The following is a 17,239-nucleotide window of genomic DNA, read 5'->3' as shown; positions in this document are numbered from 1 at the left end:
TATAATTTTTTTAAAAATTAAAAATTTTATTTTTTAATTTTTTCAAAGTTGAAAAGGCACCGATTTAGTGGAATGACCCTGATATGCAACATTTGCATCATATTTTATGCATTTTTTTATAATCTTTAATAATTCGCTGCTATATAATATAAACATATAATTTAATTGTAATAAAAAAGTGATGTTGAAAAATAAAGATGTTTAAAATGTCATTTTACTGAATGCCCTCATAGTGTTTAGCCCCTTTTCGAAAGGTGTCATTTAAACCCAGTGGTCTAATTGTACTTTTGTACTTAAAAAAAAAAAGTGCTGAAATGAGATTAAGATAAGGTTCATGGCTGCAAAGGTAAATTGCGCTTTCAGTGGAAGCCATTTCTAGTTAAATTATTATTTTACCCACTGCGCATGCGCTCACGTCAAATTGAGAAGGCATGCACCTGCTTGTTAGTCATTAGGGGACTGATTTCAAATACTTTAAATTGTAGTTTCGCTTCAGCGACTGTTGTATACTCTCTGCCCTATCCGTCATGAAAGCGCCTGGTCTTAAAAGCAAGCGGTGCACTGCATCTAGAAGCTCCATATCAAGAACCAGAGGACACGCTGCGTTCATGTACACGGCCCGACAACAGGTATGTTTTATAGGTCCACAAATAACTAAACATTCGTTGAAAATTTACCTGAAATAACTGCACATAAAACAACTTAATTCCAGTCAGCAGTAAGAAGCGTCCATGAGTCCAGGGGCGTAAGCAGATATTTGCTGCAGAGAGTGGGGTCAGAGGCCGCGCGTCTCTCCTGTTTCAGCCGCCACAGAATCGTGACGCGGAGGGAGATTCTGGAGGCCTGGAATCAACTGAGACGCCGCAGAAATCCCGCTGCGCTGGCTGGCGCCTGAACCTTGGATCTTTTTAGTTGAAGCTTTTAATGTATATAACTATTTTAGTTGATTTTGTAAATATTTATTTGTTGAAATAATAAAATCATTTTGCTTAATTTCACGTGTAGAGTCTCTATCTACCTTTTTAAATAGCGTGACTAACTTCCTGTCGTCAAAGATTGACAAACCAATAGAATTTGAATGTGAGCTGTTAAAGGGTTAGTTCGCCCAAAAATGAAAACTGTCATTTATTACTTGCCCTCATGCCATTCCACACCCGTAAGACCTTCGTTAATCTTCGGAACACAAATTAAGATATTTTAGTTGAAATCCGATGGATCCGTGAGGCCTGCATATGGAGCAATGACACTTCCTCTCAAGATCCATAAAGGTACGAAAAACGTATTTAAATCGGTTCATGTGCGTACAGTACAGTGGTTCAGTATTAATATTATAAAGCGACGAGAATATTTTTGGTGTGCCAAAAAACAAAACAAAATAACGACTTATTTAGTGATGGCCGATTTCAAAACATTGCTTCAGGAAGCATCGGATCATAAATGAATCAACGTATCAAATCTGATGTTCGGAGCGCCAAAGTCACGTGATTTCAGCCGTTGGCAGTTTGACACGCGATCTGGCTCATGATTCGATACACTGATTCATTTATGCTCTGAAGCAGTACTTTATAATATTAATATTGAACCACTGTACTTGCATGAACTGATTTAAATGTTTTTAATACCTTTCTGGATCTTGAGAGAAGTGTCATTGCTCCCTATGAAGGCCTCACGGATTTCAACTAAAATATCTTGTGTTCCGAAGATGAACGAAGGTCTTAAGCCGAGTTCAGACTGCACGATTTTCAAAGTAGTCGGGTCACTGTTCTTTTCACACTGCATGACTATCTTGCCCATCAGTCGCTGCTGTGTTCACACTGCACAATGGATCGGCGAAAGAAGGTTTCACACTGCATGACTTTACAATAGGAAGAATCGCTGACAACTCTGTCTGGCACACAAACTACGTTTCACAACCAAACACACGCGAGATGTGACAAGGAAAAAACGCGATATCACGCATGCAAGACCAGACTTCTCACGTGAGATGGATTATTATTAAAAATGGGAGCTTTGAATCTTTTGTTTCAAATTAGTGATTCGGATCACCAATCAAACGGCTAAACTGCTAAATCACGTGATTTTGACTCCGAATCACTGATTCGATTCGTAAAGCTCTGAAGCAGTGTTTTGAAATCGGCCCATCACTATATTGTTGAAAAGTTAGTTTGTTTTTTTTGCCGCACAAAAAGTACTCTTCACTTTATATTAACCACTGAACTCGCATGAACCGTTTCAAATATGTTTTTAGTACCTTGGACCTTGAACGAAGGTCTTACGGGTGTAGAACGACATGAGGGTGAGTAATAATGACATTTTTATTTTTGGGTGAACTAACCCTTTAAGGTGAGACTGAATTGACCGTAAACGAATTCGTACAGACAGACAGAACGTTTTTTTCTTTTCGTCACCTGAATCAATCTCGTTCACAACCTGGTTAGAAAAAAGGTGAAAGATGAAATTGTAAACACAACTGATGACCACACATAATTAAAATGAGAAGGATATTTTCATACTATTATTAGACTTAATACTGTATTTTTCTATGGCTCGACAACATATTCAGCTATTGTCAATTCAATGATTTATTTACTACTCAAAAATACACCGTGTTCGTCGCAACTGATCCGTGAACGACTCTTTTTACTGAACTGATCCAAATGATTCGAGTCACCGGGGTGAATCAAACCCCCCTCACTAGACTCACGAGTCAGCGAGAGGTGCTCTCACATCGTCAAACAAAACCGCCTCGGCGTTTCATGCAAGCTAGCCTCATCTGACACCTGTGGTGTTTGTTCCTCCACATTCGGAAATGAATGTTTGATTTTTTTTTTTTAAGTTGGTCTGCCAACCGCCATTAAACACTAGAAGAAGAAGAATGTTGTTCATCATAAACGTCTTATGCCACCCTAATTTCTCAACGTATATGCGTGTCGTACTGAATGATGGACAACGGAAAGGTAACTAGTGCATGTCGTTTCCTATGCGTTGTTATGTTCCTGCGTTCCTATTCCTGCGTTTTTGTTCTTCCTTTTTTGTTGCTAAGGAATAAATACTGTTCATAATGTTTTTAAATACCTATTTAAGAGTTTCGCGTAACTTAAAAATATTAAGCATCTTTGGTGAGACAGAACTTCAGTCAACTATAATTACTTATTATTATTAATATTATTATTATTATTAATATTATTAATCTATTATAACGCTGTGAAGATGACAATCAACAGTCTACCTCTCTCTCCCTGTGCCCGCTCCCAGAGATTGATCAGTGTTAAAAGGGCCTTTTGAAAGGCTCTTCAGGGCACAGATTAAAGTCCAGCATGATTTGCAGTAAGTATCTTTTGTTGCTTTATTCTACAGAGACACATTATTGTGATGCTGGATTAGTTCCAAACAGTACTGCTTTTTTTCTAATGCCATTTCACTTCATCATGAACATCAAAACAGCACTGAAATTAAATATTAAGTCTGTTTTCTTATTAGTGGTAACAATAGCCATGAGGATGCATCTTTTCAATACTAAAATTTGTATTCAATTAAAATGTATTTTTCAACTTTTTTTTTTCTTTTTTTCTTTTTGTAACTGTGAAACTATTGCATTTGTTACCCCCAAACCTGAATATGTTAAAGTCTTGGTGCAGATGAAGTTTAAGCTATTTCATTAACAATTATTCTGTATTATGTCTTTGCACAGGCATTTCTGGATACTAAATGAAGAAGAGAACCTCAAGAATTTCAGAGATTGATGACCAGAAGCAAGCAGTACCATCATGGGATGCGGCACATCCATTGCCGTTGAGAACCAAACACGTCCCTCAGAAACGGGTAAATATTGATTCTCTATCCCTATTGCTTTAAAGTCATTTGCAATATAAGTTTAACCCCTTTTTCCTCTCCCCTTTGCAACAACCCCGGTTTCAACAAGTTTGCATTATTTATTTGTTGAAAAATATTGCAGTGCTTGCATTGCATTTAGTCCCCAGTTCTATCCATATTTTCCTGTTTTTTTTTTTCCACCCCCAAGGTTTTACTCAAATTACTCAATTTAATTTAATCACCTCTCACACAGATGGCTCCATCAAGCAGCCCAGCCCAGCTCTGAGTAAGGCACTTTCTTCAGCATCTGTCATCACTGTCTGTGTCCCATTTGTGGCTATAGAGAAGTACTAGTTGCCATGAAAGCACGATTTCGGCAATGTAGAAATGTTTACATACTTTTAAAAGAACGAGATGGTTTACCATATTTTTTGAGGTAAAGTAATAGCCAGCATGACTTTTGTCAGGTTTAAATCCAGTTTGCACAAACCCACGAGTGTGATCATTTAGATTAAATAAACGAATGAGCAATTCTTCCATCCTTCTCAAACGCAGCTCATAATTTCTCTATGGGTGTGTACTCTTGAGCAAAGCCTAGTCTCTGATGGCTGTATTGTGTTCTTTCTCCTTAACTGCTCCTTGCACTTCTTTAATTAGCACCTGTGATATGAACCCCCTGAGACAAGGTTTATTTTTAGCACAGTCTTTGCACTCAAGTGTTCTGGAAGAGATGCAAGTGTCCCTGTACCAAGAGCTGTATGTGCATTAAAGGATGATGTTAGCATGGTAACGTGAATAACTTGATAAGACAAATGAGAATCAGCTGTAGCAACAGTACAGTACATCTTTGCAGGGTTGCTATGGTGGACTGGTTTCAATCATCTTTAATTTCTCTGTATATGTGCAATCAAGAAATTTCTAAATCTTTCATGGACATACTACATCTGTTGACGTTGTCCTTTGACCTTTATGTTCTCAAAAATAATATATATAACAAGTATAATTTAACCATGAGGAGCACTTTTCTTTATACCAAAGCACTTATACTAAAAAAATAGCAAAGTGTCCAGTGGTTACACACTTACAAATCTCAGAGCATGTAGTAGATGATCCTGGGTCTTGTCTCATGCCTACTGCATATGTAGACATATTGGGTCTCATTCATGAAACATTCGTAAATATACGAGTAAATATGTGAGTGATTTGCGCGTAAAGAGACCTTCCCGAAAACTCTTCTCCTGATTCACTAATACTTCGTAAATGTCAGAAGTGATAGTGAAATGTGTGTGTTAATGAATTCCAATCAGTCGTAAATGGGACGCGCGTGCACGCTCATTCTCAACTACCATAAACCCCACCCATTAAATCCAACTGACAACCATATATGGTCATCTTATTATGACACCAAACGAAGGATTTTGGCCATTTTATAGGAAACAATTTCCATAACAATTAAGGGGGCCATTAGTTTGCCCAGCCCTATTGAAATCAATTAATTATTTGATTAAAGTGCTCCGTTTGCAGACGCTATTACTGGCTCTCACAATAAAAGTAAAAGTAAAAAACGTATGTAATTACTATATATAATATTTTTTCAAAATGCTGTGTAAATATGTACCTTATTAAGGTAAATTAAAATGCAACCTTATTAATGAGCAAAACGTTCGGATGTTAAATGCACTATTTACGCGTGGCTGGGAGCAGGTGTAGATTTCTTTCGTACCAACTAACATTTGGAAAATACGAACATTTTAATGAATCCGAAAATTTACGCCAGAACCACTTTACACACGATTTACACAAACATTCGTTCTGCTCGTGTTTCATGAATGAGACCCAATATCGCTTTTTGCATATTAAAGGGATAGTTCAACCAAAAATGAAAATTATCCCATGTTTACTCACCCTCAAGCCATCCTAGGTGTATATCTTCTTTCAGACGATCACAATCAGAGTTATATTAAAAAATATCCTGACTCTTCCAAGCTTTATAATGGTAGTGAATGGGGCATTGTATTTTGAAGCCCAAAAAACTTCCATCCATCTATCATAAAAGTAATCTATAACAAAGGTCTTCTGAAGTGAAGCGATGTGATTTTGTAAGAAAAATATTGATATTTAAACTTTATAAAAAGCTTCCGGCAAACGGCCGAATGCAAATCGAGTTGCGGGAAAAGAGAAACCTCTGACCCAACGTATGACCCAACGAAACAAATAGGGCTGTGCAACAAACTCAAGCTCCTTCTCTTATATTGAAATCCTCCGGCATTTCTTTTTAAAAATTCTCATTTTACACTTCTAATTTGTGTCCGGTGTTTTGTTTATAGGCCTGGTTTCACAGACAAGGCTTAGACTAAGCCAGATTAGGGCCTAGTTCAATTAGCGTATTTAAGTAGCTTTTATAAATGTACTGGTTTACACAAATCAATGGCACTGACATATTTTAAGGTATGTCAGTGCAAGTTAAATACAGTCAAAACAGCTCAAATATTCATTTTAGTCTAGGACTAACTTAAGCCTTGCCTGTGAAACTGGGGGATAAAGTATAAATATAAATATTTTTCTTACAAAATCTATTGATTCGCTTCAGAAGACCTTTATTAAATCCCTGGAGCTGTGTGGATTACTTTTATGATGGATGGATGCACTTTTTTGGGCTTCAAAATACAACGCCCCAATTACTACCATTATAAAGCTTGGAATAGCCAGGATGTGTTTTAATGTCACTCTGATTGTGTTTGTCTGAAAGAAGATACACACACCTAGGATGGCTTGAAGGTGAGTAAATCGATTTTGGGTGAATTATCCCTTTAAGTAGGGAAGTATGCATAGATGCAGGTAGAAATTAGTGATTTGTCCTTATTAGAACACACCAATCAGCTACAAGTATTTGCTTTTACAAATGTGCACATGTGGTGCATTGAAAACCACCATTGCTGGCATTTCTCTTCCCAATTAATCTTTGTCTTAAAACTGTGGTTACACAACTATGGCTTCAAGGATTGTTTATATCAGCCACTTCTTTGTGTGTTCTTAACATATTTAGCCATAAAAGCTGCCATACTCATCCAGCGTTGGTACAGACGCTATGTTGCTCGCCTGGAGATGAGAAGACGCTATACATGGAACATCTTTCAGTCCATTGAGTATGCAGGGGAACAGGACCAGCTACAGGTAAAAAAAAACACTTCGTTCTCATGGCCACGTTAAAACTCTGCTTTTCTGCAAGATGATTGGATGGTTCATTTTGACTCAAGTTTGCATCTTTTTGATTTTTACAGCTCTCCAGTTTCTTCAGTTTCATGTTGGACAACTTCACACAGATAAATGGGAATGGACCAGGTAATGAAGTGTTTTTGTATATAAAGCTTCTTTCTTTAAAGCTAAAATGTGTCATTTTTGCATCACCAAATCCAGCTGTGTAAACAATTCAAACTCCACCATTTGTTATTGGTTGGACAAACAGTCCCCTGAACTCACTATTGGTTGAGCCATGGTGGTTTGTCAGGCTATATTGGTTTGATATTGCCAAATAGAATTATATTTAGTGATTTTCACATCATCATCTGAATTTGGCAGTCCCTCGACACACCTTTGGAAAGCCCCTTGTACTCTTAGCATCAAACAGTCTCCCTCTTGAGGATTGCACACCTATCCTTTCAGTGATTCCAAAACCACACTATATGGAAACACAGTTGCTTAGCAACCTTGGGAGATCCCATTTTGAGTTGTGGTAATGCAGAGAGAGCCAGAAATGCAGCAACCAGCCTCCACAGGCAGCTATCCAAAGTGCAGAATTACAGAAGACAATTAGTCCCATCTTTAGATCACAGAGATCCCAAATAAGATCACAGAGAATACAGTAGGAAAAGCTTGAGAGAAACTCTGAATAGAATGTTCTTACAATGTTTTTGAAGAACCGTAATGGTACTGAAAACATGGGTACACTGAGTTGTTTTGACCAACTGAATGTTCTTTTCACTATTGTATATTCTTCACATTCTTTGCTTCAGCCTGTTATGATGCTAAATTGGCTTTCCTTGGAGAAAACCGCATTTAATCAGTTCCCATTGAGTGGGCTGAGAGTGCACATGACTAGTCATGTCAGGTAATCATGTTCAGCTTCTTGTTTCTGTGGCTCCAGAATCTTTGGCTGTTGTCAATTAGGAAGTATGTTAAAGTGTACAGTATCTCAGGTTTAATATCGAAAGGTCTGCAATCACAGCTATAGTAAAGCTTCAACATGTGGTATTGGTCCTGTGCACTAAGCAGACAAGGCAAGATTTAAAAAAAAAAAAAAATGTTTTAGAAAGAAGTTTCTTATGCTCACCAAGGCTGCATTTAGGTGATCACAAATACATTAAAAACAGTATTTTTTAATTGGAAATAACTGTTTTCTATTTTCAGATATTTTAAAATGTAATTTATTCCAATGGCAAAGCTGAATTTCCAGCAACCGTTACTTCAGAATACAAGTGTCACATGATCCTTCAGAAATCATTGTAATATGATAATTAGGTACTCAAAAAACATTTGACTGCATTTTGTAACAAATATCTTTTGATCAATTAAATGCATCCTTGCTGAATTAAAGTATTTTTTAAAAAATTATGTGCGGTCTTACTGACCCCAGACCTTTGAATGGTACTGTATCTGCAGATTTTTACCCAAAATCTGAAAAAAAAAAAAAAAAAAAAAAACTTTAGCAGATTTTAGCAAGATTTTTTTCTGTGCCTGAATATTGGCTTGATCCCATATCTGGGCATTTTTGCACTCTCTCACTTATGAACCTACATACTTAAAAGGAAAGTTCTGCCACAGCATTACAGACTACAAAATGTAAATATCTTTCTCATTTTAGCAGATAGTACACTCCTGGATGGCATAAAAGAAAAAAAAAAGATTGGGCCAAAAATGGCAAAATATTTAGCAGTCTTTCAATGGTCTTAACCATTTTAATCACAAATCACTGGACAGGAAATTAGCAAGAATTGCACAAAAATACTGTAAAATAACTTCACACGGAATAGCCTTCCCCAACCTGCATACAGCTTTTTATAAGAAGAAGAGTCAGTGTTTTTCCATTCAGTGTTAATGGCTTCAAACAGTAGCTGAAAAATGTCTACCAGTTAGTTTAATGTGAGACCAAATATTCACTATAGGGTCAAATCTGGACTCTGACCAGGCCAAAACATGAGCCTGATGGACTTGTTCTCAAGCCACTACTTAGTTGTCTTTGCAGTTTGGGCAGGAGAATTGTCTTTGTGAAAAACAACTGATCAGTCTTTGGATAACTTCTCAGTTGTGGGAAGCAAATCATTCTGCAGTATTCTCCGGTACTCCAAAGCATTAAATGATTTTTTCACAGTGAGGCTCACCAATACCAGCAGCTAAAAAGGATCCTCACACAATGACTCCTTTTCATCCATGCTTCACTGTGGTAGAGATGCAAATTTCTCACCAAATTTTTAAAGACACCGCTCTGGAGCATCACCATGTAACTCGTGTTTCAGTGTGATTCGTCACTCTACACACAACTTCCCATATTCTGCTAAAAATCATTCTGTCTTTGAGGTTTTCTGAGACCATAATGGCTTTTTGCATTTGCTTGAATTTAGCTAATTTCCTAATTTTTTTTACCAATAATTTGTGGTTAAGACAATTAAAAGTTTAGTGCTTGGCCCATTTTTTTGCCCAGGAGTGTACTAGAGCTCCTTATGTGGAACCAAATAGAGCTTAATATTGCTTATTTATCAGTAGCAATCTAAAGAAGCAGTGAATGATTTCCTGGAGATGTTGGCTAAATCAAGGCTAGAAAAAATAATGCTGCATTTGCTCTCTCTTCAATACAAACATCTGTTCCTGAAATTCAAGTCTCGCTGCATAAATTCATGGGAAACACTGCAAATTTACATTTTGAAGAATGACACAATGGGTCAGCAGTCCTCAAATCCCTGTGCAGGGCCAGACGCTATGCAAATTGAAGTATGGTACATTGTGTTATGGCACTGTGTGCTGGGTATTTTGATGGGCAATCAAAATAGGCCTTTCATAATAGACTCCAGGTTGAGAATTAATCATTTATTTAATAACTGAAAACTGAAACCGATATTGCCTGTCTGCCTGTATTGATGTTCCTGTGTGCTCATTTTGCCACATGCTCAGCCATGCTTAACAATAACACAAACCTTTTGATGTTCCAGAGTGTTTCGTGATTCACATTTACATTAATTTATCAGGCTTATGTTTTAACAGATTATACTAATGGATAGTTCTCACATGACATGTTAATGGTTAAAATTTTTATGACTTTATACGGGAAAGTGTGTTGATTCGGGTCCTGTAACCAACAACGACTATTTCTTCTTGGTTTTTCATTATTTTTAATGGCATTTTGCCTTTTCTACTTAATTTTAAATGGTTGGTTGGAATAATTTTATCACTGAATCTGTCTAAAAGACTAATTCCAGAGATAATGCATTTTCCATAGCACTTTCCACTATCCAAGTACCAGAAAATTGATTGCTTTGCTGTTACACCAATTCGTACTAAATAAGTTGTATGTGATACTTGTTTAATATGATTCTTCTTTTTATACTTCCCATATGGTCATGTTCTGTTTCCTCCAGACTTGATCTCTCACCTCCTGGACTCTGTGGTTGACCCTTTAACTGAGGAGGTCAGGCAGTTGAAGCATGAGCAGATTGTCGTGCCGGAGTCGTACAACGGCCCTCGTCTCTCCTTCCCCCTGACCGTGACTGATACTAATGCCCTGCTCAGTGCCTTTAAAGAGGAGCAGGTACAACACCATAAAACTTTCACTAATCGTCTGATAAAATATGAGACATCATCTTGTGCATTATTTATCTCTGTCTAGCGAGCATTAAATGCTTTCCAAATTGTGCTAAATTATATATGCTATATTGTACCTTATTTTCTCAGAATGCTTTTTTTTTATGTTAACACTGAATGGTCATTGCAGTGTGTGCAAGGTAGATGGTGTATATTTAAAATAATAAAAATAATAGTTTTCTGTTTGAGTATTTTAAAATGTAATTTATTAATTTTCATGAATTTTCAGCAGTCATTACTCCAGTCTTCAGTGTCACATGACCCTTCGGAAATCATGCTAATATGCTGATTTTGTGCTCAAGAATTTTTTAATCATTATCAATGTACTGCTTAATATTTTTGCGGAAACAGTGGTAGATTTTTTTTTTCTTTTTTTTCAGGATTTTTTTTTATCAATTCATAGATTTATTTTTAAATATTTATATTTTTTGTAATATGTTTACAATTACCCCAAACTTTTAAATGGAAGTGTATATTTATTAACCTATTTTCCAAGATGATTTTTAAAAATATATTTTGATAAACATAAGCTTAACTAAAGCTTCAAAGCTTTGTCTGCTATTCTAAACTTTCGGCTGTTTATTTTAGGAACTGCAAACCAAGTTAATAATGCATTGACATGTACATATATGATTACATCTCATTTCAGACTCTTCATGGGAAATATGTGCTGCAGTTACTATATGAAACAAAGAAGTTCTTGAAACAGATGCCAAATGTCATATACCTGTCGACATCTTATGCCAAAGAAATAACTATCTGTGGTGAGACGCTATGTGTTTGGTAAAATACTAGAATAGTCATTTCAATATAATTGATATTTCTAAAGAATCCATCTCTGATAAGTTGCAGCAGTGCATTTGAGATATGTGCAATATTTTTCGGATTTCTTGCTTGGAAGAAAGTGATAACAGCATGAATGAATGAGTGCTTATTTATTTTGCACTTCATAAAGCACTTCACTGTACCTCAATGGGCTCATCACAGCCATCCTGCACCATTTCATTCTCAACAGCGCTCCAGATTCAATTAGTACAGAAAAGCATGCATGAATAACTGAATTCCCATCTTGGAATACTCTAAAAGATCACGTTATTCCACTTAAAGGGTTTCTATTTTGCATATTTTCATCCCTGATACCAATATTTGATTTTTATTTCCTGGAATGATAAACATCTTTTATATGCCGACTTTTCTTTTTCACACAGGCGATCTGCATGGTAGCCTGGATGACTTACTGCTTATATTTTACAAGGTAAATGCAGATTGATTGTTTAGACGTAGAATATCATTTCTAGTGATTGCATTTCAGTATATTGGTGGCGCAGGGGTAATGCACCTAAGCAAAGCCAGAGAATGAGTTCATTAAAGCCACTTGGGCATCACTGGTGACTTATTACATAAAGATGTATTGCCTTATTACTCAGAACGGTCTGCCCTCTGCTGAGAACCCCTACGTATTCAATGGAGACTTTGTGGATCGAGGAAAGAAATCTACAGAGATTATCATCATTTTGTTTGCCTTCCTACTGCTCTACCCCGACCACATGCATCTGAACAGAGGCAACCATGAGGACCACATTATGAACCTCAGGTAACATGCTAGATCACCCATTCAAAGGATTACTGAAGGCATGACTTTTAATAAACCAATCAAAAGCTCTTCCATGGTCAATACATTCTGGTGGGGAAAAACATAATTTTTATGGTATACCGCGAGTTGGATGCCCTCAGTTGTTTTTTTTTTTTTTCCAAACTGAATTAAAAACAAAAAAACATTTTTTTCTTGCAGATACGGATTCACAAGAGAAGTCATGCAGAAGTACAAGGTAGATTTTTATGTGTGCTTAAGTTTGATGTCTTATGCAAAACAAAGAGGTTGTGTAATAGTATTTTGATTATAGGTAAGTATATGTAAGTAATTGCTATATATATATATATATATATATATATATATATATATATATATATATATATATATATATATATATATATATATATATATATATATATATATATATATATATATATATATATATATATATATATAGCAATTACTTACATATACTTACCTATAAGTAGACATATATACATACATATATATATATACCTAGACATATATACATACATATATACCTATATATATATATATATAATATACACTTTTAATACACACACACATATATACATATTATATATATATATATATATATATATATATATAATGTGTGTGTATATATGTATATATATATATATATATGTATATATGTATATGTGTGTGTGTATTAAAAGTGTGTGTATATATATATATATATATATATATATATATATATATATATATATATATATATATATATATATATATATATATATATATATATATATATATATATATATATATATTCTTTTAAATTGAATTACTTAATTACTTACAAATACCTATAATCAAAACATTTATACATATTAATATTAATAGATTTTGCTTAAAGACTCTGTTTTCTGAATATTAGACATTACTGCCACCTACTGGACATTTAAATGAATGTTAATTAATTTTTCCTGCTCTTTCAATAGACTCATGGCAGAGAAATCCTTCAACTTCTTCAGGATGTGTTCAGCCTGCTTCCTCTTGCAACTGTCATCGACAACAAAGTCCTTATTGTTCATGGTGGCATATCGGACAAAACTGATCTGGACTTTCTGAGCACTGTTGAAAGGCATAAAGTAGGTTTTTTTTAATTGTCTTTGATCGATTTATAGTCTTTCTTCTTACATAATATAATTATTTAGGTTTAAATCTATAGCTCACGTCCATTTATTTATGAACCTTTTGAGCACAGTTGAGACCCATAAATCAGGTCTTTTATTCATCTTCTGATTAATATTCTTTCTTCTTATATAATAAAATAATTTCAATATGTATTTATTTATTTGGTAAGTATCCTTTTAATAAGCAGAATGTCTCTTTCATGTATGTCTACTTTGCAGGTGAAGTCTGCTCTCAGGTTGCCCAAACGCAGCATTGATCATCTCAACGTTCGCGCCTGCAGTCGCAGCAGCAGCAGACACAGCGGCAGATCCAGGTTGGACAGCCCTCGCTCCTCAGGCCGCACCAGCCGCGCCTCCCGCAGGAAGAAGAAGAATTTCACCAAGCAGGGCAGCTGCTCCTCATCTTCATCCTCATCTTCTTCTTCCTCATCATCCAAGTGCTCCCCCCGTGTCTCGTCGCGGAACACTCCACGTCGACCTCCTCCTTCCCCCAGTCTGCCGAGCCCCACGGATGTGCTCCAGGTGCCCTTCTTGGACTCCTTTGTCTCTCTAGAGCCCCCTGAGCCACCCCGAGAAGAACTGGAATGGCAGCAAGTGAGTTGAAATGGTTCCCAACAAATGAGTGTTTTTGTTGGTGAGAGTGTGTGACAAATAGCTTCTATCTTGGATGTGAAAACGTTCTGCCTTGGAACTCCATTTGGCTTAAAGCTCCGGTACATAATATGACTCACTTTGTCAAAACAGTCATTTAAAACTGTTCTGAGATGTAAGAATTTTACACCAACCTATAGAACTTCCACAAAATAAGTTGTTTATGAATTATAAAAGCATGGTGCTTGGGATTTGTGCTTAGAAATCATAAATCAAGAACCACATAGCCAAGGAATATAAAGTTAACTTGTATCATACAGGGTTTCCACTGTCCTGGAAAACCTGGAAATATCAGGGAATTTCAAAATGGTGCGGGTCTGGAAAAGTCATAGAAAGTTATGGAAATGTCTGTAGTATTTCTATAATGTGTGTGTATATATAGAATGTTCTAGTTATGCTCAATTCTAAATTCTGTTCTTTGAGTTTTATTTTTATACTATATAGCATTTTTGAACAGTGGTTTTAATTTGTCTGATACAGGTTGTTGATATCCTTTGGAGTGACCCTAAAAATCAGAACGGCTGCAGTCCGAACTCTTTTCGTGGTGGAGGCTCTTACTTTGGGCCGGACGTTACCCAGACGCTGCTGCAGAAACACGGCCTCTGTCTGCTTATCAGGTCACATGAGTGCAAACAGGAGGGATATGAGCTCTGCCACAATGGTCAGGTGAACATGGTCATTGAAACATGCTCCATTTTGTCATTATGCCAACATCACTTTTTATATTTTTGTACTGCATTTCTCTTTATAAATGCATATATTTGCATGTATCCAATTTTCCTATAAAAAAGATCTGTTACAGTCCTGTAAAATGGTGGTAATATTTGCGAATATATTCTTTTAACAGTACATTTGCAAATGGATGACCTCAAAGCAAACAGACATGGATGAAACACCACAACACTTCAGTTTTGATCTCATGTGGTCTTTAAACTCTTATATTTTTAGTACCAGCCTTTTTTTCAGCAGTTGTCTTCCTTTTATTAAAGGTTATCACAATTTTCTCTGCATCTAACTACTATGAAGAGGGCAGTAACCGTGGAGCGTATGTCAAACTGGGGCCTGAACTTGTCCCACGCTTCTTCCAGTATCAAGTCAGTCGAAGCACCAGAAAACTCACCCTCCATCAGAGGTACTCTCACTCACTCACCTCCTTCAATAACAAATAGGTGTTGAGTATATGAATATGTGTGTCAGGTTCTGAGGAAGTGTCCCTTCTAACAAACATATTTGTTTTAGGGTTCGTGTAGCAGAAGGTTCAGCACTCAGGGCTCTGAAAGAGAAGCTGTATGCTCACCGATCTGAGCTGATGGCTGCCTTTCAACAGTATGACATAGACAACACAGGTTGTATTGTATTATATTACATTATATTATATTTTAATTGAAATGTTACTAAAATAAAATGATGTTTTCTGTCTTTCACAGGCCGCATCTCCACTAGCGAGTGGGCTCAGGTGGTGGAGTCTGTTCTGCGATTGGATTTGCCGTGGAGAACTCTGCGCCAACGCCTGGCCCGTCTTGGTGCAGATGGCAACGTGGAGTATGCATCTTGTTTCGAAGACATCAGCCCTGGAGAGCCCATCCCTCCGGTCAACATCTTAATCTATATTTTTTTTATTTCTGTAAGGTTTGACGGTATGACCAAAATCTTTTTTTCAGCATTTGAACTGGATTTTTTGTTTTTGATTTTAGGTAACGCCAAACTTGGCTGAAACTCTTTATAGGTACAGAACTGACCTAGAGATAATATTTAACATCATTGATAAGGATCACTCAGGTTGGTGTCACACTTTTCCTGTCTGTTTAATGAAATTATAATGCTGGTTATTGTATGCTAATTATAACCCACTTCTCCACGCTTACACACAGGTCAGATTTCCATCGAGGAGTTTCGTCAGACCTGGAAGCTCTTCAGTTCTCATTTGGGGGTCGCTGTGAATGACCAGGCGATAGACGACATGGCTCGAAGCATAGACTTTAACAAAGATGGCAGCATTGATTTTAATGAGTTCCTGGAGGCTTTCAGGGTGGTGCACAAACTAGATGTCAAAGAGCAGCAGCAGGGTTAATTCTGCTTGATCAGATCACAGACAAGACAGAATTCCAAATCATTTTTGGCACTTCATCTTTATTTTTTTAACATCTCATGGATGCAATAAGCAGTTACTCATAGTACGTCATTTTACATCATTTTCCAGGATTTGCATTTTTCATAAAAGGTAAGAGGTTTCAAGCTTACTTTACTAAATAAATTTGAAGTAAAATGTTAAAATATACTGAAAAATACACAGATTAAATACAGTCACAGCTATTGTGTAGCACTATAATTCACAAGTGCAGAATAATTGTTTGGCAGTGCATAACCCTATAATTGTGACTTCACTTTGAGTCATGAGTCATTTCTGTTGTAGATATTTCTCTGATATTAACCACTCTGTTTTCATCTTGTGCGTAGTTTACAACGTAACATCTATTATTATCAGACTCTGTGGGGAATTTTAGTTTTCTCTTCCACTGCTTAAATTGCTAGTAATGCCGCATACTTCATTTAAATTGGTTATATAAAGACTAAGCCACCTGTATCCTGTTTTATATTTTAACTATATAACAATTATTTAATTATTCAAAATAAAAGTATTTTATCATGCAACATCCTATTGTAAATTAGCAAAATTCCAAAAGATGGTCAGTTTTCTTTTAACATGTAGATGTTGATGACATAAATCTGACCACATTTAATATCCTTTCACATTTAGTGTGTAAGTTTCACATTTAATGTAGTCTACCCCCTTAAAGGTGTTATAGAGGATGTTTTCGACGACTGAGAAACCAAAGACTGATAGTGAGTTTTTTAAATGAGCGCATGCGTAAGAACAACCCCCTCCTTCACAGCTCATTTCAAGGGAATGCCTCCCAAAACTCGTGCACGAGTATTGGAACACGAGTGTTTACCACCGGCATTCGCTGTGTCGTGTTAGTGGATTCATTATGTTGGACTCACCGCAGGTAACTCATAATCTGCAGTTGTTACCCCTGACAAAAACATTACATGCGGCGCCTTTGGAGTGTGGAAAGTTACTGGAGCACGCATGTCTCTCACAAGGAATGTAATGGCGGTGATAGACAAGCCAGAGGACCAATCGTTTATGCGA

At 36.3% G+C, this 17,239-nt stretch overlaps 1 protein-coding gene across 2 annotated transcripts; it reads left to right on the top strand.

Moving 5' to 3' along the window:
• The first annotated feature begins 3,767 nt into the window (after positions 1–3,767).
• ppef1 (protein phosphatase, EF-hand calcium binding domain 1) lies at positions 3,768–16,156 on the top strand. 2 transcript variants are annotated; one of them, XM_067387217.1, is made up of 17 exons: positions 3,768–3,822; positions 4,067–4,099; positions 6,860–6,987; positions 7,095–7,155; positions 10,443–10,612; positions 11,315–11,429; positions 11,874–11,920; positions 12,093–12,259; positions 12,458–12,494; positions 13,240–13,389; positions 13,654–14,028; positions 14,566–14,751; positions 15,075–15,217; positions 15,325–15,431; positions 15,513–15,676; positions 15,780–15,864; positions 15,957–16,156. In XM_067387217.1, the coding sequence occupies exons 1-17, from the start codon at positions 3,768–3,770 to the stop codon at positions 16,154–16,156; spliced, it is 2,223 nt and encodes a 740-aa protein (XP_067243318.1). The 2 variants fall into 2 exon arrangements, with proteins under 2 accessions (XP_067243318.1, XP_067243319.1); XM_067387218.1 differs by lacking the exon at positions 4,067–4,099.
• The last annotated feature ends 1,083 nt before the right edge of the window (positions 16,157–17,239 follow it).

The sequence above is a fragment of the Chanodichthys erythropterus genome, chromosome 6 (genome assembly GCF_024489055.1).
Source record: "Chanodichthys erythropterus isolate Z2021 chromosome 6, ASM2448905v1, whole genome shotgun sequence".
Classification (NCBI taxonomy): domain Eukaryota; kingdom Metazoa; phylum Chordata; class Actinopteri; order Cypriniformes; family Xenocyprididae; genus Chanodichthys; species Chanodichthys erythropterus.
Note: the sequence above shows the minus strand (reverse complement) of the source record. Positions and strands in the feature narration are given on the sequence as shown.

Coding starts and splice junctions, on each gene's coding strand:
- ppef1 (XM_067387217.1), top strand. CDS start 3,768: ATGGGATGCGGCACATCCATTGCCGTTGAGAACCAAACACGTCCCTCA. Junction 6,988..7,094: donor GGGAACAGGACCAGCTACAG/GTAAAAAAAAAC, acceptor TGATTTTTACAG/CTCTCCAGTTTCTTCAGTTT. Junction 11,921..12,092: donor TACTGCTTATATTTTACAAG/GTAAATGCAGAT, acceptor CTTATTACTCAG/AACGGTCTGCCCTCTGCTGA.